This window comes from Engystomops pustulosus, chromosome 5, assembly GCF_040894005.1.
Source record: "Engystomops pustulosus chromosome 5, aEngPut4.maternal, whole genome shotgun sequence".
In the NCBI taxonomy this organism is placed as follows: Eukaryota; Metazoa; Chordata; class Amphibia; order Anura; family Leptodactylidae; genus Engystomops; species Engystomops pustulosus.
In genome coordinates, this window is record NC_092415.1 from 50467788 (window position 1) to 50493465 (window position 25678).

Sequence of the window (25678 nt, forward strand, 5' to 3'; positions counted from 1 at the left end):
CAAAAAAATAAAGATTGTATAGCCAATAAAAATTGACAATGCATAATCTGCTCTGAATGGCGCAGCTCCCTTCGATGCCCTGGCGTGTGCCTATACAGCAGGTTACCACCACATATGGGGTATTATTATACACGGAAGAGATTGGGTATCAAATTTTGTGGAGTGTTTTGGTATTTTATCCACTGAGAATTTGTAAATTTTTTGAAAAACATATTAATTTAGCCAAAAAAATTTTACTTTCAAAATTGCATCCGATTTTGTTTTAACCCCGGTAAAACAATTAAAGGGTTAACAAACTTCATAAAAGTTGTTTCACGTACGTTGAGGGGCGTAGTTTCTATAATGGGGTAATTTATGGGGTTTACTTTTATTTAGGTCTGTGAAAAATCGCACCTAACGTTCAAAGGCCCATAACGTCCTACAAAAATAAGAGTATGCATAAAAAACCATGTACACATAAATTAGACATTTAGTGAATGTTAGTTATTATGTTTTTTGCGGTTATGACTGTGTATGGAAAAAGTAGAACATTTTGAAGTTCAAAAATCAAAAATTTTTCCAAATTTTCACCAAATATCTGATTTTCTCATAAATAAATGCAAAACATACCACCAAAATTTTTCAAATAACCTGAAGTACGATGTGTCACGAGAAAACAATTTTAAAATCACTTGGATATGTTAAAGCGTTCCGAAGTTATAACCACTTATAGTGACACAGGGCCGATTTGAAAAAATGGGCCGTGTCAGGAAGGTGAAAAGTGGCTTCAGCGTTATTAATGAATCTGATGGGCAGCAGAGCTCCAAAAATAGACTAGAATAGAATTGACCCAAGGAGCTGATCTAAAGATAAATAACCTCCTTTATGTCTATCAACACATGTAGAAATATTAACTATTTAAAGGAGTTTTCCCATGAAGGCAAGTTAGGCCCTCTCCACAGGACATGGCCTAACTTGCTCATCACTGGGGGTCTCCATAGAGATTAATGGAGCAGAGCGGTTATGAGTCTGCTCAATTAATCTGAGGAGCAGCGAGGGGTCAGTTGAACCCCTTGTTCTCGTAATCTGCAGGGGTCTCAGCACTGAGACACCTACTGATCAAAAGTTGTGCAAACTGCACTATTTGCAGTTTGCCTGTGGAGTGTGCAGAAGTGCGACATATAAATCAAAAGTGGCGCACATTCTTCATTATATATGGCACACCCTGCCCTGCACCAATTTTTTTCTGGTAAAACCTTAACATAGAGTATGCAAGACAATCCTCTTGAGTAGCGGTAATAAATGTGGCGCATGGTCCGACTCTGTACTGGAACGCCCCATACATGCAGAATTTTGTGACGTGACGGACAAAGTGTAATCACAACACAAAACTGGTGCAAACACTTCTTAAGTACGTGTCCAAGCAAATGTGGGCCATTGTCTGATTTTCTTCTACTTTTTGTGTCTTATTTGTCTCAATTAAATCTTATTTGTCCCAGTTGACAATTATTTGTCCAAGTCAGTAAAATAGTGGAAGGTACACAAGTCATGTGTTCCACTATTTCACTATACTGTATGAGAGTATTTTATCCTTAGCGATCTGCATTCTCTATGCCCAATATTTTGGCTAAGTACCTCTAAATGTACAGATTGACGTAGTTCACATATTGATTTGTTAATAGTTGGTACTCTGCATGTGATATACTAGATCAATTCACTACTAGTGTACTATTTGTATGTTGTATGTACAGTACTTGGTACATTTTTAATTGCTTTTATCATGTCCAACATTTCCCTGTTGGAAATATTTTTTGTTTGAATAAAGATCTATTATACATGTACTATTTCTTGCCTTATGACACCCTCTTTTTATAATATTTAGTCTAGGAAATATGGCAGAACATGGCCTTATGAAGCCAGCCGTTGGCTACCTACACGCGACCAAGGGTTTTGGACAAGTTTTAGCCATATTTTTATAATGAGCACACATCCTTGTTCATTTCTGTGGGCTCATACACAAGGAGTTGGACTGGACTCCCTGCATGTTAAGCTCCACCTAACCACTGATGACACACAGGCATTAAACAATGGTGTATGGGACCATTGTTTGCAGTCTGTTAAGTTGTGTTCATGTAGCCTAACATGCATTATTCATTTTATAACTATGCATCCATAAAAAAATGTCTTATCCTGTGTGTTCTTGGCACTGCATTGGATTTCATAGATTAACATATTCTTATTTAGCACTGAGTATTTGGTTGACAAATATGTTTTATTTAAAATCCAGTGTGCTGGAGGCAGAAGCCAATATCTCCACACAATAAATTCAAGTGTAAAATAAATACAAAGAATTCATGTCAATACATAGAACCTTCTCATTGCGGGACTATTCAGAAACAGTTTCTCAATGATATCTTTCCATTTCCCCTTTACAGTGCTTACAATTGCACTATGTCAAAAAAAAGGAAATTTCAAGAACAGGGTTCTGTCGCTCCAGTCAACAAAAGGAAATCACTTTTAATGAAGCCTCAGCACTATAATCCTAGTGAGGAACTTGAAGAAGACAGTGAGGACAAGTCTGAACTGATGAGCTTTAAGTTCTTGAAAAAACAATGTTGTACTGCTACAGGTATGTAATAACTGGACTACCCAAAAGTATCTGTTATTAAATATTGTGTCATATTAAATCTATACAAACCATAGGACTTTACTCCTGTTTGTTGTACAGCCTCAAGGTTTATGAAGAAATTTTTTTTTTATCTTGTGCCAACTTTTTTCCCCCCCAAAAAATTATATAAAGATTAGTGGACCCAAACTTACATTCGGGGGTTTGGTGCGCTGGACATATTGTCACTCCGGGCTACCAGCAATGGCTATAATTGACCAAGGGGACACCCCTGGCTAATCAAAGCCATGGCTAGTTACTCCGCTGTATTGGCTGTTCAGCAGCCAAACCGACAATATGTTTGGGTCATGCAGGGCACACTTGAGCCCGAACACGAACAGGAAGTTTAGATCCGTTCATCCCTATAAATAAACAAAAGCGTGGCCAGAAGGCACAAGCTCCTTGCAGTGTATCACTGTTTGCAATACCAAATTCTCCATTGGTATCAACAGAGTAAAAAGTTGATAACATCTATGCAGTGAAAATTGTAGACAATGTCTGTTAGCACTGTCCAAATTTGAAGAAAAATACCCTGAGAATAAACAAGCACGGTTAATGGGCATTCCAAATGATAAGAGCTTGATATTCAAACTTCCAAAGTTTCATGAATTGGGAATAACAATTTTGTTGGAAAGAAATAATCCTTTTGTTTCACAATAATTGTTGATTTGGGTGATTACTTCCTGTGTCTGGTGACAGAATTTTTCCAGTGCCTAGTGTCACCATTATGAAGAATAATATTAAGACCTCCTGAAAAGAGGGTTTCCACTTTTCAATATGTCTCTTCTATGAGACTGTCTCTGTATGTATATGTACCTGTGTCTTAGTCTCCTTTGTAACCTGCAGCCTTTCCATGTTCTCAGCATGTTGTCCCCTGTATTCACACATAGCTGCCATCTCTTTCACTGCCCAGGATGTCCATGTGACGTCACACTCTCTCTATTCTCCCAGTCCATTCATGCTGACAGGGAGGGGGTTGGGTTATACTGTGCTGCTGCAGCTCCACCTATTCAGCAGAACTCCAACATGTAAAGAGAGAAACACAGGGGCTCTGCACACAGTACAAAAGTAAGTGCCAGGAAATCTTAATCACTTAATGAACATTCAGGGATTCTCCAAAAAGCAGTAAAGGCACATGGTCAACTTATATAAAGTAGTGGCTCACCCATTTGAGGCTGGGTTCAAACTAGCAAAGTTGATTTTATTGATTGTGAATTTGTAATGGATTTTTTAATGCAGCCCTCTTGCATCAGGGATGTGAACATGGGGGGGGGGGGGTTTACATATCAATGACTTTTTGCCTTAGAAAAGTGGCAAAAAATCACAAAGGGGTTTTTTGCTATTTTTTGGAGTAAAAAAAATGCAAAGGCCTTTTCCACAACTCAGAAATATTGGCTTAAACATAAAACCCCTGCTAGTTCAATGCCTTGCAAAGCCAGATTTATAATTTACGATTTTTCTAAAAATAATCGCAAAAAAAAGTTGCATGGTCACTCCACTCCCTTCCTGGCGTTTGTGCTGTTGCGATTATTTCACTATACTTGCGATTATTTTGCTATTATTTTTTAAATAAAAACCCCAGAGAGATTTATTAAAGGGCAATGCCACTTTAATAAATCTGAAAAGCAGCGGAGCTCAAAAGGCAGTCATAGAAGTATTGCATGGACACAACAAATCCATTGCAAAACAGTGCACCACGAGTTGTGATGCAAATGTGGAAAAGTCACAAAAAAGTGGTAGTGATAAACCTCCCCAATTAACTTCTTAACCCCCAGCCCATCTATTCTCATGTTTTGTTATTTAAATCGCCACATTCCAAAAGACATAACTTTTATGTTTTCGTTGAGTTGTATAAGGGCTTGTTCTCTATGGACCAAATTCTATTACTAAATATTTCATGCAATTTACTGGGAAGCTAAGAAAAATTTTACTCTGTGATCCAAATTACACATACATTTGATTCTTTGGGTCAGTAAGATCAAGTAGACATTTTTTTTAAGTTTCAATCTCTTTTTATAACCATTTTCTGATAACCAAAAATGTTTAACACTCTATTTTTTGTGGGACCAGTTGACATTTTCTTTTAAATTTCGATAAACTTTAAAGAACTTAGAACTTAGCACAACACATGTGATGGTGGAAGGATGACATGTAGGGCTGCTTTCAGCAATATTTATTATACAATATTAGTATACAATATTTAATATACAGCCTCTATGTTGTAACATGAGCTTATACCCATTGCATATATTGCATATACAGCCCATAAATCTCAAAAGGGCAAATACCTTGTAGGTGGACAGATATGTCCATCATTTATTTTGAAGGTCGGGTAAAGGGGTTACACACCAATCAAGGCGAAGCCCCAGGGGGAAGGTGACAAGCGAGTTCCCCCATTCACTTGTGAATGTCAGCTATTAAGAAGCAGTGAGTGCAGTCACTTTTCCATCTTTTACCGTCATTATATTTTTGATAGTTATTAATAAACTGAGCACTTTGATTTCCATTTTTATTTTTTTACTGTGTTTATGGCAGCTGATCTTTACCACCAATGATGGCAGAGGGGGCAGAAATGAGATTTGGAGGATCCCAAGTACCACAACTGTTTATGTCTAAGTGTCATGGTCACATACCCCTGCAGAATATTCATGGGTGTTTCCCAAACCAGGTGTTAATGATGGGTGTCAGCTGTTTAATACATGAGGCACATAGGGGTCAACATGAAACTATGAGATACATATCTGAATTGAAATGTACGAATAATAGTTGTTTTTAAGATGCAGTTTAAAATTACCAAATGTACCAAATGGCATTAGATCATTTCCCACTTAAGTAATAGTTACTATATTTTATTGAACAATAGATAGCACAAAAAGGTTAAAATGATGAGAATAGGATTGGTTTTCTAATGGCATAGAAGAAATTAGTTGAGTCGACATAGTAGTTAGATGTGAAGGATTGAGAGAAAACTTTTGCAGTGTTGGGGTAACCTGTACCTGGAAGAGAAAGAAGACTGTAAAGAAGAAAAGAATGTTTAACTTATTAAAGGGGTATGCCCATGAAAGAAAGTTCTCAAATCTTAATCCCCGTGATTCCTCTGTCTGCAGTGCACACACCACTATGTCACATCTAACCACACACACCACTGCTATGTCACATCTAACAACAAACAACACTGCTATGTCACATGTAACAACACACATCACTGCTATGTCACATCTAACAACAAACAACACTGCTATGTCACATGTAACACACACACCACTATGTCACATCTAACCACACACCACCGCTATGTCACATCTAACAACAAACAACACTGCTATGTCACATGTAACAACACACATCACTGCTATGTCACATCTAACCACACACACCAATGATATGTCACATATAATTGATAAAAGTGGAGTAGAAGCCCTGAAATAATTGCAAATGCTAGCATATTGTTAGAACCTGCTATTATTTTCCCTTTTCCGCCACCTCCATGATAGGGGGATGTGGAGGGGCTTGAACGGGGAAGTGGTTCAACCTGGCATTGAAATGAGCACAGCAGGAACCTTTTCATGTGTGCTGGCAGCAATCATGGGTGTTACCCTTCAAATACCACTGGAAACAATGCTGGTGGCATTTAAATGTCCCCTGTGCATGTGCATTGCCATCTTCCCAAGGATCGTTGCTCCCCCTGACGAAACCTCCAGGAGCAATGTTCTTCGGGGAAATGGCACGTGCCGATGCCATTTCAATGCTGCAGGCATTTAAAGGGTTGCACCCGTAATCGATGCCTGTAGCGTTCATGCGTGTTAATGGCTGACGGAGGTGTGCCAAATGCTGAACCCAAACTTATGTCTGGGGGTTCAGGTCCAATCATCACTAAAACACATCCAAAATCCCAATGTGTACTAGTTCTTACTATATAACTTAGGTATCTTTATATTTTATTTCTTTTATCTTTTTTAAAAATATCTTTTTTTTTACATTGAAATTTAAAATATAAAAATGCTTTTTTTTGCCCAGACACTGGAGTCATATAAACACAGATGCTCCCTGGGTAACACAACAGATTGTCCCCATGGAAATAGACCTGACGCAAAGAGCCATATAAATACAAGATCACATAATGGACATTAGAATAAAAAGAAAATGGGTCCGGCCAGGACTTATTTATAATTATCCTTTCCCAGTGTGTAGGAATCCATGATGCTTTACAATTAAAATTCCTTTATGAGAACACAATACCTTATTATTTATTATTTTGTATATGTATCATAATTTTATATAAAAAGGAATTTATTGCTACAATCAGTCTGGAAGCTAAGACTATAAATGCAAAAAAAAAAAAAAAAACACAGAAGAGTCTAATGATAGACCATGATTTTCTAACTGGAGAGAAAATGAAGAATTAAAAAAATTGACTTGTTTGTTATCCCCTATTTCATCAGCATGCCAAATTTTGTATTCAGCTTACAAGGGATGTAGAACAGCGGGATTTCTTTAAAAGTGAGAACTACTTGGTTGGACTAAAACCTCTTTTTACAAAATCCAAATCATCACTCACGGTATGAATCCTATTTTCTTAAATATAATTAATAAATATTTTTCTTTTAACACATAACAAACAGTTGAACCAAACATTAGGTAAGTTGGAAACGTCCCAAAATGCTAACAGTTTGGCATCAGAAAAGTGAAATGCATTGGGCCGCACATGTGCTTTTCTACCCCCCTGTAATCTGCACTTAATAGGAATATTTTAAACTATGTAACTAAGCAACAGAGGTAATTGTTGCTTTCTAGAGCTTTTGTTAGGCACTTTAACACAGCCCAAATATGCATAATTAGGCATAATGTCTATAAATCATTATTGTACACATGTGGGTAGTTAAGTGGATTGAGAGAATAGTTCAATGAATTGAGCATATTCACTGAAAATGCTTTTTATTTGTTTTCTCCAGTTCATAATACTTTAAAATTATCATAACCCTTTACACCATCTCTCAATAGCGCGCAGTGTTATTGAGAAAAACTTCATTTGCATTTTAGACTATGTTTAATTTATTATTTAAAACTGGAGTTTGTTGGATGTGAAATCAAGAGATGATAGGCCATTGTGCGGAATGATATGCAGCTTTTTACGCAGCCTATTTTCTAGTATGTAAAATGTAAAATTTTTTCGGGTTTAGACTGAATAGATCCAAACAAAAGAACGCCATCTATAATCAAAGTTATTAAAAGGGCTAGTGTTGTGACTTCTTCCAAAAATGCTTTTAGTTACTATGACAATATTTACTTGATCCTGGCAGTCCAGTGTTGATTTTAGGGGGATAATTACAAGAAAGATACATAATGTAGACTTTTTTTGTGAGTGCCCTTGTCTGTGGCGCTGTTTATAAGGATTGCAGTGGAGCATAAAAGCAGCATTGTCTACTATCATTATACCCTCTCATCCGGCTTCTACAACCTGCTGCTTTTCTCAATTTTTCGAGTTCATATTGTCATTTTGACAGAAACATGATAATTAACACAAATGGAGATATTTATTAAAGTTTCCTGGCTGCAGAACTTTAACAGAAATGTAATGAAAACAAAGGTTTTTGGAAATGACATTGCTGCATGAAAGACTCTGCAGTAAGCAATGGGATTTGGTGTCATTAATGTAGTGCTGTTTTCCCCCCAAGCAGTGAAAGCCACTTTACAGACCGGTCTGTTTCATAGGGTTAGGTGTACTGAAATGGAATTCAGGTTAGCTATTTGTACTGAGCATTTTCATAGATCACCTAAACAAAGTCCTTGGTTCCAAATCAAATAAAGCCACAGGGGAAGACTCTTTATTCAGTGTCCGGATACTGAATTTCTATCGGTAGTATATGATGTGAATAGTGGGGGTTATACTTTGGGGCACACAATGGTGAACTGGTTACTCTGTTTTTGAGAATTCTATCAATGTGACGCATAATAGATACAAACATACATATAGGAGCCATAGATAAAAGTTCCAAAAATACTTATTGTATTGTAAATTTACATTAATTCACTACATTTGACATCAATAATAAGTGAAATGTTTAAAATATTTGCATAATTTTCATAATATGTTTAGGCGTGGTTGCATACAAATAGCAAAGTTTAATGTGACACTCGAATGTGTATCCATTTTTTTATTTTATAACACAACATACTTCAAAGTATTAAGATAAATTGTGCAATGTCTCTATAAGGCTTAATTCACCTTATTTCAAGCATACATGCCCTTATATGTGTGTCTGAAAGATGATGAGCTTTTCAAGACAATGGGGCAGATTTACTTACCCGGTCCCATCGTGTAGAGGATTCGGGTCCGGCGTGATTCACTAAGAGAGGGCGACTGATTTCCTGCATGTGTTGCTTCGGCGCCAAGGTCCGCCGGAGTTCACCTTCTTCTTCCCTGGTGCATTTGAGTGCTTGATCTTGCAACACAATTCCTTTTTTAAATCCCGTTGTTTGTCCGAATCCGTCTAGTTGTCCGAGGCACCTTCCCATATTTCTGTCGCATGCAACTCAGCAACTCAGCACCGATGCAACACAATCCAATCGTGTTCGCCAAAAACCCAGGGCAATTCGGACCCTTAGTAAATGTGCCCCAATGTGAAATTCATCCTACAGTTTACTCCAGAGTCACCGTTTTTGGGACTTCTGATACAATTGCTACATAATCTCTTATTTACAAAAAGTGGACATGTTAGGAGGAGCAGATATTTCTCAAAATGGGAGTGGCCTACCATGGGCGATAGATTTATTATTATGTGTGGCAAAAATTGTTGTAGATCATAACGAAGATTTAATTAAACTCCTTGCTGGCTCAGAAATGAATTTCTGGTCGAGGAGATGGTCTTAATTCTTTCTATGTCTCCTTCTATGACATCTTCACCTACGGAAAAAGCACAACAGTCTTGATACATCTCCTCCAATATTGTTTTGCGATATTGTGTTATGACAACTACCTAGTTAATATTAGGAGAATTGTGGATTGTGGTGCATCGGCGTCAGCATGCATGCGACGGAAATCGGGTGGCGTGGCCACCAGAAAACCCTACGGGTTCAGAAAAACCGCAGAATTAAAAAAAAATGTGTCCCTTGACAAGCGCTTACCTGTACCAGGAATAAGATTGTGAACTCCGCCGAACGCCAGCGGACTTCAGCGCAGCAGCGACACCTGTTGGACATCGGGCGCACTACCTTAGTGAATCCCGGCCAGACCAGAATCAGCGTCGGAGAACCCGCTGCTGGATCGCGACTGGACCGGGTAAGTAAATGTGCCCCAATGACTCTAGGCACAAAACAGTCTTAACAGTCATAAAAAAGTCAATGCTCATGATTTTGTATATATTCTCTTACTCATAGATCCAGACACAATGACTGTAGTATTTACACTCGCTATCTCCTTTCCCCCTACTCCCTCTGCACTATCCTTTTCCCTCTGCCTGAGGTAATCTTATGGCAGCAGAGGGGTTCCAGCACACAGTGGGAGAGGGAAGTGCTGAGGGAGCAGGGGGGAAGTTGAGACAGGTCTACTGTGTGAAGCTGAAGTACAGAGGGACTCTAGTAATTCCCCCCAGTCCCTTGTGGCTTATTAGGATATTGTAATAAGTTGAATTAAGGAGGATGGAGGAGGGATAACAAATATTACCACAGTCCCAGTGCCTGGAGCTATGAGTAAGTGACCCTGATTTATAAAGCCTGAATTTGATAGTAGATTTTCTATAATGATCAAGTGATCCTGAGTTGACAAACACATGATTTTTTTTTTAATGTAGCAGGATTTAAGTATTTTTCAAAGAAATATCTTGTGATGTTTCTCAGATTTGTCAGATTTAAGCTATTCTTATAAATATTCTGGCCCTGTCATAAATGGAATACTGATTCTTCAAAGAATTCTGGTATGTATTAGCTCATGCCGAACATTTGGCTGGTTATCTGTCTTTTGACATTAGTTTCACAGATTTCAATGTTTATTTTGTTTATTGAGCACATTCTATGCATAGAAAGACATTTTTTATTCTGCTTCTCTGCAGTTTCTCACTGAGTATTGTAGGAACACTCAGGATAAGAATCTAGTAATGAGTAAAGCCCATTTACCTGGGAGTTGTAGGACCATTTTGGGCATTTAGTTCAGAAATGATCCACTTTACTTCTAACTAATTCCAAAGTTTCAAATTTTCATTTAATTTTCTTGCTTGAGTAGTCCCGATATGTTACTGTACATAGCACTATACAGACATCATCATTAATAACTGCCCCATTAAGAATTTATCTGTATGTCTTTAGAGGGCTGGAGAAAGCCATAAAAATGGTAGCAATGAAAAGCACAACATATCATGCAAAAACAACGTTCAAGTAACCCAGTCGGAAAAAAAAATATAAGTTATGTCTTTGGGAGGATGGCAATATTTTTTTTCATTGTATAACTATATATATATGGTATCGTCTGAGCTGTAATGCCATAATGCCATGCAGAAGGAAAATGACATGCTAATAAAAGCCAATCAAAAAGTAAGAAAATCAAGGTTTTTAAGGGTTGATAAATATTTGGCTGCCATGTACACTGTTATGAAAGTCTGATTGGAGTCAATATAGCACAAGGCAGAGCTCCGTTCTGTGATCTGTTGACTTCTACAACACACCTTGTTAGCTAAAACCCGAAAGTGCAGAGCATATCAGGGGAACATGGAATATCTATTCTGATTGCAGGAATTCCAGCACTCAACCCTCCATTCATACTTATAGGCAGTCCTCGGGTTATGTACAAGATATGTTTTTTGGATTTGTTCTTAAGTTAAATTTGTATGTAAGTCATAACTGAAATATCTATAATTGTAACTCCAGACAAAATTTGCTTTTGTCCCAGTGAAAATTGGATTTTGTGCTGTCATGGAAACAAAGATTGTCAATAAAGCTTCATTACAAACACATTACAGCCTGGGACTACAGTAAAGCATCCAGAGAGCTTCACTAGAGGTCACAGTGGGCAGAGAGGTCTGAGGGGTCCTCTGTAATAATTGCTAGTTATAAACCATGACCATGATGACATATGACACTGTATTTATGCATGGGTTTGAAAGCTGTTTTTGTATTTTACTAGGTACAATAATTGTTCAGTCTTCGGGCATGACAACACATGCAACAGAGGAGAATAGTAACTATGAAGACAGTATCATTGACCCATCAGTAATGGGAAGGCCTGAAAACAGTACTGTTTTTCATACAGTGACAGACAGTCCTACGGGGAGTGTAATTCAATCTGCAAAAGCCATTAGAGATCATGGAGAAACATATTGTATCCAGTCCTCCAAACAAAAAGACTCACCAAATTTTTCTCCTGATGACAATAATGGCAGCCCTGTAATACCTGAAAATGGATGGGATAGTTCTTCCAGTTATTCAGATGAAACTAATGTAAATGAGAGGTTTACTCACACAAATAGGCAAAAAGGTGAAATGGAATGTATTGAAGGAAAAGTGTTGGAAAGTGACACAATGGGGGGAATATCGGAAGATGATGAAAGAAGTCAGCACCAAATTCCTGAAAGTGAAGAAGAGGATAAATGTCTTTCAATTATTACAGAGGAGTCGGTTGATCTGGATAAAACTAAAGGGAATTTGAGCCTGTTGGAACAAGCAATAACTTTACAGGCAGAGCAAGGTCACATGTTCCACAGCACCTACAAAGAACTCGACATGTTTTTGATGGAACACCTAGCAAGAGACCGAAGACAAACTAAAGTAATAGATGGAGTTGGGCGACAAATCTATTCCAGCAAACGTAAGAACTAATAAAATTTTTAGATGACTTTATTTTGAAGTAAGCTTCTTCTTAAAGATTTATTACAACAGTTACTATTGATCAGAAATCATCATAAAAGGCTTCCAGAATAAATACATTTCTATGATCTAAAATAGTAAAATGCTTACAATAATTACCATATTATGACTTATTATACATATCTATAAAATAAAAAAAAAATCCAATCAAGTAGCGAAAAGGTACAAAAAGTAATATTAGATACACAAAAAAGTTTTGAGGACTCCCAACTTTTATCTACTTAGATATACAGAGACTCCCAGCTGTTATATTGGGAGTTTTTTGTACTGCAGGACCCTATTAACCTCACAATTTTAAAATGAGATTTAAAGGGGGGAATATTAAATGAATATTTTTATGATAAAAAGTTATACAATTTTCCAATATACTTTCTGTATCAATTCCTTACAGTTTTCAAGATCTGTGCTTGTTGTCATTTCTGTTTACTTCCAGTGGACAGTAATCTGACCATGGTCACACAGGTGCAAGGCTCGTTATATCACAGAGAGTAATCAGAGCTGTGTAATATAGCGAGCTGTGCACCTGTGTGACCATGGTCAGATTTCTGTCCACTAGTAGTAAACATAGAAGCTTTCTATAGAATGACAGCAAGCAGAGATCTAGAAATCCCTTAGGAATTGATACAGAAAGTATATTGGAAAATTGTATAACTTTTTATCATCAAAACATTAACAATAATTTGCAGAAATGGGGACACCCCGTTAAAGCTTTATATAATATTTCCAGTTGAATTTTATGACCTTTTAAGCAAAGTAGAATAGAATTTTATGTAAGGTCTTCATGAAGAAATTCCATAAAAGTCATCTGCTAAATATAAGCAAACATTGGGAGTTATAATTTTCAGAGATGTTGTCCTTTGGAGGAGCTTAATTAAAATGGTGATAATAGCGACATTTGTCATTTATTTATTTTTTTTTAAATATGTTTTTCCTCTGCCTCTCCCATATTTAAGCAGTGACTGTAAATCAGCTTTATGTCCCATAATCCACTGAGAGGTAAAGGAACCTGATAAGGGATCTTATGACTTAATTCTTCTTATTCACCTGAGGAAGACAGAGCTCCGATTGCTTTTAAAAACACTGCTCTCTACAGGACAAAGAAGCAGAAACAAGGCACATTGAAGCTGTTTTACTCAAAGAGAACCCGTCAGGCAAAATAAACCCCCTAAACTAAATATATTTTCATAAACTGCCATTAGAGAGCATTGCCTCTATCCCTTCATTGTCCCCCTACATGCCTGTAAACCTAAGCAATGAGGTCCTAAAGCTGTATGCAAATGACCTGTGAAATGTCCAATGAAGCATTAGCATATTCAAGCTGTCCACTCTATTCATGAGTGGGAGGCACAGCCACACCCCCAGTGCATGACTGACAGCCTGTATAATGATGTAAGGCTGTATAATGGTGTGCTTCCTGGTGCTGGTGGCCACGCCCCCTGCAGCCTGTGTGTGCATGTGTGTGTGTATAGGAGAGATACAGCAGCTCCAAGCAGCCATGTTACAGCAGAACATGTCAGATTCATGTGTAGCTGATGTCTGTGTCTCTCACCTGTATATTAGGAGGATGCAGCATGTCAGCAGATGCAGCAAACACACTAGCCATGCTTTACTATACATTACACACAGACATGAACAGGGGGAGGGGGGACAGGGGTGACATCACTGCCTCTGACCATGTGACCATCCTCATTTACATAATACAGAATAGATGATTTTGCAATGATTAATGTATGACTTGACTAGATAAAGGCTGGGATGGGATCCTTGTGAGCTGCTCCAACAGGTAGAGGTGACAGAAATAGTGACACAGACCTGATGACAGGTGTCCTTTAATGAAGTTTACTTTTATCACCTGCTCTATTTATTTCTAAAATTAAAAAAAATGCTTGAAAGCCTTAGTTACTCTTTAAACTCACATCTTCGAAACTTAGCGGATTTTGGATTGATTTGTGCTTTTTCTTTCCCAGTTACCTATGTAGAGTGTATACAATTACTTCTGATAATTTAAAGTTTCCCCCGGTCTTTGTTTACAGAAGTTGACATATGTGACTACTGTAGCCATTCAGTTCTGGAAATGATCCTTTGCCCTTGGAATACTTTTTAATTATGTCATTTGATGCTGGAGAATTGACTGGCTGCAGCAGTAACATGCTTAACAGAGAAGGGGGGACCACAGCAGTATCAATTCTGGAATGGCAGGAAACTCTAGCAGTAAGTTATTTTTATTTTAATAAATTGGCTTCTGTTATGATTATCTCCAATTCCTTTTAATAAATGATGTAGTAATAAACCCTAGTCTTATTCATTTGGTTAAAATATTATTTTTTTTCTTACAGATTCTTCACGTCTTGACAAGCGTGAGACTAAATGCCCTATACCAGGCTGTGATGGCACCGGCCACGTTACAGGACTCTATCCACATCATCGCAGTCTGTCTGGGTGTCCTCATAAAGTTCGAGTGCCTTTAGAAAGTCAGTAACATCATGTTTATTGCAGATCTAATCTATGATTTACTTTTTGAAATTGGTTTGAAAGTAAACTAAAGCCTTCTAGGATGTGACTATCACATTGATTTTTATAGGCTAATGAATAGAAAACAAATGATGTGTATTACTATTTACTATTGATTATACCATCTTTAAACTGGGTTTTTCCATTAAGGAAGCCAAATGAATGGATATGATAAATCAATGCTCAATGAACATAAAAAGCATAAGTTATGTGAAGAGCAGATCCAATATGTTAGTGAACACTGTAGAATAGTTTCAATTTATATAACTACTATACAATATGCTTGACTTATATTGCTATAATAGGCTCAATACAAACCATCATCTTGGGAGTCATGGTCATTAATAATGGACACAAGGATAATGTGATATATGAAAAATATATTATTATTTTATATGGAACACAAAATATGTTACCAAATTTTGGATATCAGCCTAGTTTTTCATGCACATAGACATAGAAACCTTCTTAAACAGATGTATATATGGTATATAGGATTATAAAAAATTTTTTGAAGGTAATCTTATGGTACCTTATCAGGCGCTTAGCTGACGACTTTATTGGATTGTGATTCATATATTTAATAGAAAGTTTCTACAACAAATTTTTTTTTATCTTTAACTAGTTTTGGCCATGCATGAAAATGTGCTGAAGTGTCCAACACCAGGATGTACGGGAAGAGGACATGTTAACAGTAATCGCAACACACACAGAAGGTACCGCAAGCAACTGGTGGATTTACAATTGTTGAATGATTGAACTATGATTGACAGGACAAATGACTGTTTGGATAAAGCAATAGGCTCCCGGCTACAAAGGAACCATTTTGTAACAAATCAGGATTGAGCAGATGGCCTGCGTGCTGGGAAGCATTTTTGAATTTACTGAAGCCACAGATTTATTTAAATTAAAATAGTGATTTAAAACTGTGAAAGGGTTATGTATTTCAGAACCAGATGACACAAAAGAGAACAGGTTTTAAATTGTGACTCCATTGAGTCATTTATAATCTTGGAGAGCCTCCAACATATAGATAATAGGAACAATAAACCTGTAAATTAGACAAGAGAGAAACCTCACAATCATGTACACATATGTAGAACTATCTATCCCATTGCAACAAAATTCCGGGTCAAACTGCTAAATATTGTTCAGCCTGATACATTACTTCTAAATGGTCCATATTATAGCTTTCATATGCACAACACATCATTACGAAGCTAAATTATAGTACAAATCAATATCTGTTGTAAGACTACATTAATTGATTCCATGTATAACAAAACTTGAATTATACCATCAAATAGAGACGCCTTCGATTATGACTTGTCCATTAAAAAAAAGTCCTGGACAAACTTTTTAAAAACAAGAGAGGCTAGCTAATTTTATTATGTTTATTATTATCTAGTAATAATAAAATGGCCATTAAATTAAAGTGTATATTTACTTTTTATATATGCTAACTTCGCTCTGTGCCCAGAGGGTGCTGGCCAGTTTGGCTGGAACCTGAACTGCAGCACCTGGTTCAGCAGACCTAATGGTCCGTTTGGTCTTAATCAATTACAGAATGCTACACCTTCTTCTAGACCAGTGATGGCTAACCTATGGCACTGGTGCCAGAGGCGGCACTCGGAGCCCTTTCTGTGGGCACTCAGGCCATCACCAGAGATGACTCCAGGTATCTTCCTGCAGTCCCAGGCAGCCCAGGACTGGCTGTGCACAGAGTTATTTTAAAGTGATAGCTGTACCTGGGACTATTTTCTGCTTTATTAGTGTCCTCAGGGTGCTGGTATCAATGAAAACTGTGACAGAGAAGGGAGTATAAATCATAAATTTAATTTCTGTGTTGGCACTTTGCGATAAATAAGCGGGTCTTTGTTGTAGTTTGGGCACTCGGTCTCTAAAAGGTTCGCCATCACTGTTCTAGACTATGCCCTAAGTCTTCGGCTAAATTGCAACAGGATGAATCCTACATCACCCCACTACATCTTGAAGGCAATATCAAAGATGTACAAATCTCTTCCCCGCTTTAACAGGAAATATACGGCACCACTTCTCTATCATCCGAGTGAGGGGAATACCAAATGGTATTCCCCCACTGATAAGGGCTTGAGAGGCCACATTGTGGTCTACCACTGCTTATTGGACTTCCAATATTGGACTAAACATCTAAAATATTATGTTACCAAAGACCCAATATGAACACTTATTGTTACAGTAGGGGATTTCTGAAACTATTGACATCTTTCACCATAGCAGGCTGTGAGAGTATTCTCCAGACCTGCCTCAACCCTACTGCACCTCTCGTTTAGTTGTTTTTGGATAAACTTAATTAAAGCTTCATTAAGTAAAGTAAAACGACTGGAGACTCGCCTTAATACATGTGAGAGTTTCATAAACCTTGAAATGGACAAGAGGAAGTGATTTGTAACAATTTTATGGTACCAGGAAAGGCTACTTGCACAGGACGCCCCAATCGAGCTTGAATAGGATGTCAATGGTATCAGACCACATTGTGTTGACCATATATACAGGTTAAATGTCTGGCTGTGACCTACATTACATGGTATTTGGGATCCTGCAGTGGACACAATGATTGTGGAACGCTGCAGGTAATAAAGGTTTTGCCTGGGTGGCATATTTATTTTATTTTAATCTGTTGTATGGTTTATGTTAATTATTTTTATCTCACTTCCCTCCCTTTCAATACCTTGAGAGTTTCCTACAAACTGATTACAGGGGATGGACTTCTTTCCTAAACTGCTCACTAGAAGACAAGAAAGGACCAAAAATCGGATAGGGAAGCATTTCCTTCACTAAATTAAATTATATTGCAAAGTTTAATAATGCCACCTGCTATTAAAATGCTTCATATGTTAAGTTATACAGTAATTATACAGTAGGTAAACTGTGATTTATCTACATTATAGATTTCATCCAAAGGCAGTACAAAAAAACTAACTTTTTCCGTAAAGAATTGTATGGCCAACAAAGTTTTGTGCAGTAAACCTGTATCATGAGCTAGGTATTAGGACTGTATTATGGGTAACTGAAAATGCAATTTTGAGACATGTATAGATCTGCAGGAACCACCTGTAAATGAGCATGAGCCCTCCCTGATTACATGACTGCTAAGCAATAGGAAGCAGTTGACAAATATAAAACGAAACATATATTGAGTACTATGCAAAATTAGTAATATGTCTATTACAAACATTTTTAAAATGCTATCCTCTAATGACAGAGGTCCATTATTGATAGTGACACAACCCCTTGTCTTCACAGATGTACACAGTGATTGTAGTATCAAGTTATTTATCAACTTATCAGATTTTAACAACTTTGCTTTTTTGACTTAAGTCTTTCAGGTTGTCCAATTGCTGCAGCTGAGAAACTTTCAAAAACTCAAGACAAACCATATTCTTGTAGTAGTGGGTCAAGCCTTGAATCTATTCACAGGTACAGTATTTCTTAAAGCTATTAGGTCTTAGTAAGCATTTGGGGTCAAATATGACTGATATCAAATTACTCTCAAATGTTGTTGATCTTTGTGTCTACATATCTTTCAGGTCAACATGTGTCAAGCATTTAGAAGTTACCCAATTCAGTTATGGAAGTGCACCAGTTACCACAACCCGAGCAACCATTATTAAAGAACATGATAGGTTTGGGAAAGTTCCATTTGACTATGCCAGCTTTGATGCCCAAGTCTTTGGAAAACATACTATTGCCACAGTTGTTCACAGCCAAGAGACAAGTAACGGAGAAGGTACACAATTTTTTCATATCAGTTGTAAAATATGAACTTTTTAACCATAGCCATAACCATAGTAATAAGATATCCCAGGGTTTTTTTTTTGTTGATCACCTATCCCTGAGATTGATGAATAATGTTAGATTGCACGGGGACACTGCTGCTGATCAGCTGGCTGTGCTTTCATTTTTACAATTTCAATTATAGCCACTATACCGTGTATGGTGCCATACTAAGGAGTATTTCTGCTGATCTGGAACTGATCCTGCAGATAAATTACTGAATACTCTTTTGAAACATCAATTACAATAATACTTGATCAAATAATTGCAAGATGGACACTTTTCTCCAGAGTCTTCTAAACTTTAAGTAACAAGGTAAAGGGAAAATGTCACTAGTTTTTACAACACTAAACTAACAGGTAGGGTCCAATTTTTATCATTATGTCTTTTATGTTACATCTCACCCATTTACCTACAAAAAATTGTCTCGAAAGTTTTATATATACAGCTATATAAGCTATATATATAAGCTATCTATATTTATATCTAAGATAAGTCAGACAGTGAGGCTGTAGGGGAGAGCATAATTTTCAGATCCCCAGATATAAGTTAGCTCCATTGATTTTAAAGATCGGAAATTAATCTTTCCAATCATGCTTGTGATGCCATTTGGCAGAAAACTATACCAGATACAGTATGTTAAAGACAAAGGCAAATGTGAATGGAAAATAAAGTTCCAATTCCCAATTATGTCTTAGAACCCTGGTTCTAGCTGCTTCAGAGCACTCACTGTCTGTCTAATCTCAGACAAAATCCAAAACACTACCTGAGGGTATTGGTAATTTAGTAATATCAAAACTGGTTACAGCTTCTCTTTACATATGTTCTTGACCTGGGACTGCTTTCTTGAAGCTACTATTCCATGTACTTTTCATTACTCTATTGGTAGCACACTATGTAAGGAATTGTCACAAGACAGGATAGGTTATAGATGTAGGATCTGTGAAGGTCTAACCACTGGGACCTCACTTCCCACTACTTTTAATCAAAGCATATGGAATTCTGATCAATTCTATAAATTTCAGACAAGTTTAAGCTTTATGAAAACCCCTTTATTTCAAATATAACTATGAAAAAATAAGTTACTGAACATGGGTATGGCATGAATTACTCTCTATATACCTATTTTTTAATGATGACCTAGAATAAAGAAGAATTATTCCAGAGTAGTGATGAACCCAAATCTTAAAAATCTGTTTTGGTCTGAGTACTGAACACAGACCATAACCCCCACCAGTAACTTAGTCTGTTAGCCCCCCACCGACCATAGGTATAAACTCTATAATTGCTGGTGGCAGTGTTTCCAGATGCATTTAAATTACCATGGCCATGGACAGCACCATTTGGGAGTTGGTGGCTGCTCTCGCTGATGTCGTTGAGGAGTGATAATCCTCCAGCCACCAGCACTTGTGTCCAGAGCAATTTAAAAGCCAACTATGACTTGGCATGTGGAATTCAAATAGTTAATTAGTGTTATCCATGCAGCAACAATCACGGTACTTAACAGCTTTGAGGTTGAGTGAACCTGGACCCAAACTTTTAACAAACTTTGCAGTACGAGTCTGTTCAACACTATTCCTGACCATGTTCTTTAAATAATTTTTATTGAGTCAAATTTTTGCTTTTATAAGCATGTAATGAGATAGGAGTTGGACTCATTTTCCATTTTAAAGAATTACAGATTATCTTATCAATGGATATCGGATACATTTTTGAGACTCTTAGTAAGTGTATATCATCATGAGTTTCAGAAGGACATTAGAATAGAAAAAATATAGAAAGAGAAAAATAATAGAGAGGGGATCTGATAAAGGTTCTACGTAAGGGCCTGTATATGTGGTTCTATACCATGGATCCCACATATTATAATGGGCTCTAAGGGTCCACTTTCTGAGAGAAAAAGTACTTTCCAGTTGGCAATGTTGGGTTAAAATTTTTTGTAGGTCTTGTATGGTTTGTGGTTGAGAGCTTTTCCATGCTCTAGCTAAGAATAGTGTTGCTGCTCGGAGAATAAGTTCTGTTAGTTTTCGATATCTAGGAGGGACGTTTTCAATGCCAAGTCCTAAGAGGGCTTATGTCATATCAGGGGGCTTGGATATTTTTATTAAGTTGGAGAGGGTTTTGAATATGCTTCCCCCAAATTGTTTAATGATTGGACAAGACCACAATATGTGTATTAAAGATCCTTTCTGTCCACTTTGTCTACATCTACAACAAGCATCTGAAGTGCCTGGGAAGATTCTGGCCAAATGAGCAGACTACCGTCTGGAATGAAGAAGCCATTAGGAGGCTTTGGAGGCCCATAACAATGTTCTTTCCATTTGGGTCCATGAAAAGTTCACATTTAATTTAATTTAAATGCGAACCTTTGAGCGGTTCTATTCCTGAGCATTTCAGAGTGCTAGATTTTTTGACCCTTATATTAGAAAAATAAGCTTCCACATATAAATATTATATATAGCATGGAGAATATGACAATTTATAATGTTATATCAAACGACATCAATAGAATCTCAATCATAGGTGATCATAATGTAGAAAAAAATCTAATAACCAATAAAGCATGTTTGTACAAAAAGGCTCATTTACTTGATGGTTATAGAAATTTGCCAATTTAGATGCTTAAACATGAAATTAAATACGAAACAAAAGACCAACATTTATCTTCCGTGTATAAATATAGGGCAAAATTCACACTTAAGTTCAAATTTTCAATTATTCTGCCATGAAGAAAATCATATGTTGCATGTATGTAATCACATCTCTCTTTCACAGCAAAACAATTTACAAGTCCAGTGAAATCTTCCAACCGACTGCCTAGCGCCCACACACAGAGTCCCTGCCATGCCAGCTCTTACAGCTATGGTCAGTGTAGTGAAGACACCCACATAGCAGCAGCTGCTGCCATCCTCAACCTTTCCACCCGCTGCAGGGAAGCAGCAGCAGAGATCCTGTCCAACAAACCATTGGGTCTGGCTGCCAAGGTAGGAGAATCCAAGATCCTGGAGGTTGTAGTGTCTACTGAGCTGTGAATAAACTGCTTTTCACATTAGAGTTAAATCCCACATAAACAAGGGATGCGCTGTACAGTATCTACAATAACTTTGTGTGAGGGATTACACAAGTTACAGGCATGACTATTTCCGGGAGTCTTTTTTGAGATTTCTGGAGATGAATGAGATCAGTAGGTTCTATGCCATGCCCAATTGCCTTCTGTAGCAATTAGGGGGAAGGGAAACCGATTTTTTTCCATGGGTAATGGAGCTTCATTTTTGATCTGCAGATTTTCGATAGCTATGATTTTCTGGAGGCATATGCATTTGGTGGCTCTTTCTTGCTGTCATTGTTCTAGGGGATTTCATGCAGAGTCTCCTCCGTATGGATGAGCAGACTACATGGTGAATTAAGCATCTTCTAATCTATTTACCATGAGCAGAAAGTAATAGTTTAGCCCTCCTTTATTAAAACCCTACAGTGAGGCCGTTTATAATGATCCATTTCTTATGTTGTATTTTCCAAAAAGTCAGATTAACGATTTCCACTTACAAAGATTTGCCTGCTGTTTACCTGACTATGATCACATCCCAACATCTTTTTTTAGGATTATATAACTGATAGAAAATACAGTAAGGAAAAAAATAAAAGTAATTCAACCCTTGAAGGCAGTACAGAAAAATCAGTTTATTAAAAGATCACAAAAAGGTATTAACAGTAAATCATTTTAATATAGTGTCTCAACAAAAAGTACCTTGGAGAGGACCTGTCTTCTCTCTGGCAATGTAAGTCCTAGGACTCTCATAGAATTTTTTAGGACCATAGGCTTACTGTGATTTTTGGGGATAGAAAACTGACCCATTGTTCCACATGCAGATTATCACATGTCCGTTTCTTTTCCAGGACGTGCAGACCCTGAGAAAAATGTAAATTCACTGACTTTGATCGAATTAAAAGGGTCTGTTTCCTCATGTGATGCATGGGGAACCAGTTTTTTTGCCTTCAAATTTTAGCTAACAATCGTTTTTTTTGGACAGGAAAAAACAGATGACATGCGTACATGAAAAAGACATCACACAGACTGTAAACAGACTCGTTTTTGCGGACACACAACAGAAACACTAAGGAAAGCCCTTGGGAAATTATTGCTTTTCTCATGTAAAAATTCAGTAATGTCTTTTTTTGGCTCTACACTTCTTCTTCTGTAATGGCTTCTGAATATTTATAAATAAATTGAGAACCAGGCATTCCCACTCTCCTAGTGGAAATAAGTTTGTCCCAACACTGTAACTGACCTCACTGATTGGACAGTGACAGCCTATAAGTAAACATCCCCATCCCCACCTGGTAACCAGTAATTAAAGGGGTTTTCTTTGTGAAATATATTGATGAAAATTCCAAGAATAATTCCTCAATAGGGGTCAACTGTTCTCAGCATCAGCTCCATTCTCTGTGTAGTGGCTAATCCCTGCAGTTTAGCTCCCTTTCAAATGAATGGAAGAACTGAAGAAACTTGGTCTGACCACTGTACAGAGAAAGGAACTGTCTAAGAAAAGCTGATCTGTGATTGAAAATCATGGTGAGGGTGAAACAGTCCTGTCCCTATTGCTGTGGTGGAATAAAGCATTGACTTCAAATAAAGCGCTTCTTCACATTGGAATATATATATATATATATATATATATATATATATATATATATATATATACTGTATATGTATTTAGAGGCATCAAATTGTCATATTTTTTGACTGCGACCATATAAGGCACCACAGCAACAAAGGCGGAGAGGAAACTGAAGTCTCTATGCAATGTACCATACAGATAGGCTGCAGGAGGTGTTGTTTAGTGGGTACAAAAATGGAAAATAAATACTATGCATTAAATACATTAATTCTATGATAAAGAGCATTGCCCTTATCCATACATTGTTCCTTTTCATGGCTGCAATGTTATACAATCAGTTTGTAAATTTGGGCACTTCATGTCATGTGACAATGGTGATGTCATCCAAGAGTATTTATCCAGTTAGATTTGTAACATCTACCCCATGCATCTGATCGGGTCCATCTGAATGCAGAATTGGAGATATTTGGACCCCATGGCTAAATGAGATTACAACAGCATTTGTTTTATTCCATGTACCGGACAGCCAGCCAAGTGCAATCTGATGTGATCAGCATATTGAAAATGACCTCTTTTATGTTCTCAAAACCAGAACAAATCATACAGTATGGATAAGAGCCTAGAACCTGATCTGCTCTGATCCGCAGGCACCAGAGACTACCCAATGGTTACCTCCAATAACATCTGATTTTGTTTCTTTTTAGTTTGAAAGAGTCATATATATATATTTTCATAGAAACTGTAGTAAACAAATCCTGGAGGAAATAATATAGTTCTTCCAGGATATAAAGCTGTTGTACCATGATTGCTTGTTATCTGCTTTCCACCGTACATGGACTAGTAGGGATCTGGCTGCTGGGTCCTGCACCCATTATGAGGTTTTGGTTTTTAATAATTGATAGACTGGCAGTTCCAGCATATATCCTGCTGCTCTTTTCGATACTATGGCAGCACTGGAAATAGCTTAGCACTGAACTTGGCTGTCTCTGATATTCTAATAGATAGCGAATAGGCGTTTCGGAGATACCAGTGCGCTGTGCTTGGCAATTGCAGATGCTTCTTTAGTATTGAATAGAGCAGCACATGGTCCACCTGTCACTACATCAGTGAGTGAGAACAGGACCCCCCTTTGTAGATTGGTAATTGGTCTCTGAATACTGTGAATCTTATGGGAATGATAAAAATTGAAAACACCAAATATACACCAAGCTCTAGGCTTCTCCGCAGTCACTTTCAACTTAGAATTTGTATATAAGATGGCGGCTGATGACTGGTTCAAGCAGTAGAATTTTTGTATTTAACAGATTAATTTATACTGTTCCCTTTTAAAGAATGCCGGGACCATTGTACAAGCTCTTTACATCTGGTGTCACCCCATCATCCTCATAAACTGTAAGCTCTTGTGTCTCCCCTCATCCTCATAGACTGTAAGCTCTTGTGTCACCCCTCATCCTCATAGACTGTAAGCTCTTGTGTCACCCATCATCCTCATAAACTGTAAGCTCTTGTGTCACCCACTCATCCTCATAGACTGTAAGCTCTTGTGTCACCCCCTCATTCTCAGAGACTGTAAGCTCTTGTGTCTCGTCATCATCCTCATAGACTGTAAGCTTTTGTGTCACCCCCTCATCCTCATAGACTGTAAGCTCTTGTGTCACCCCCTCATCCTCATAGACTGTAAGCTCTTGTGTCTCGTCATCATCCTCATAGACTGTAAGCTTTTGTGTCACCCCCTCATCCTCATAGACTGTAAGCTCTTGCGTCACCCCCTCATCCTCATAGACTGTAAGCTCTTGTGTCACCCCCTCATTCTCAGAGACTGTAAGCTCTTATTTCACCCCCTCATTATCATAGACTGTAAGCTCTTGTGTCACCCCCTCATCCTCATAGATTGTAAGCTCTTTTGTCACCCCCTCATCCTCATAGACTGTAAGCTCTTGTGTCACCCCTCATCCTCATAGACTGTAATCTCTTGTGTCACCCCCTCATCCTCATAAACTGTAAGCTCTTGTGTCACCCCCTCATCCTCATAAACTGTAAGCTCTTGTGTCACCCCCTCATTCTCATAGGCTGTAAGCTCTTGTGTCACCCCCTCATCCTCATAGACTGTAAGCTTTTGTGTCTCGTCATCATCCTCATAGACTGTAAGCTCTTGTGTCACCCCCTCATCCTCATAGACTGTAAGCTCTTGCGTCACCCCCTCATCCTCATAGACTGTAAGCTCTTGTGTCAC

General features: G+C 37.6%; 1 protein-coding gene across 9 annotated transcripts in view; it reads left to right on the top strand.

Moving 5' to 3' along the window:
* ST18 (ST18 C2H2C-type zinc finger transcription factor) overlaps positions 1-25678 on the top strand; it is a 166288-nt gene that overhangs the window by 81902 nt on the left and 58708 nt on the right. For all 9 annotated transcript variants that reach the window (XR_011855708.1, XM_072151929.1, XM_072151931.1 and 6 more), the window contains 7 exons: positions 2415-2608; positions 11760-12440; positions 14836-14970; positions 15636-15726; positions 18371-18469; positions 18580-18779; positions 21602-21810. Coding sequence is in view for 8 of the 9 variants with exons in the window: in XM_072151929.1 (XP_072008030.1) it covers positions 2415-2608; positions 11760-12440; positions 14836-14970; positions 15636-15726; positions 18371-18469; positions 18580-18779; positions 21602-21810 (1609 nt within the window). In the remaining variant the exon portion in view is untranslated. The remainder of the gene's footprint in view (positions 1-2414; positions 2609-11759; positions 12441-14835; positions 14971-15635; positions 15727-18370; positions 18470-18579; positions 18780-21601; positions 21811-25678) is intronic.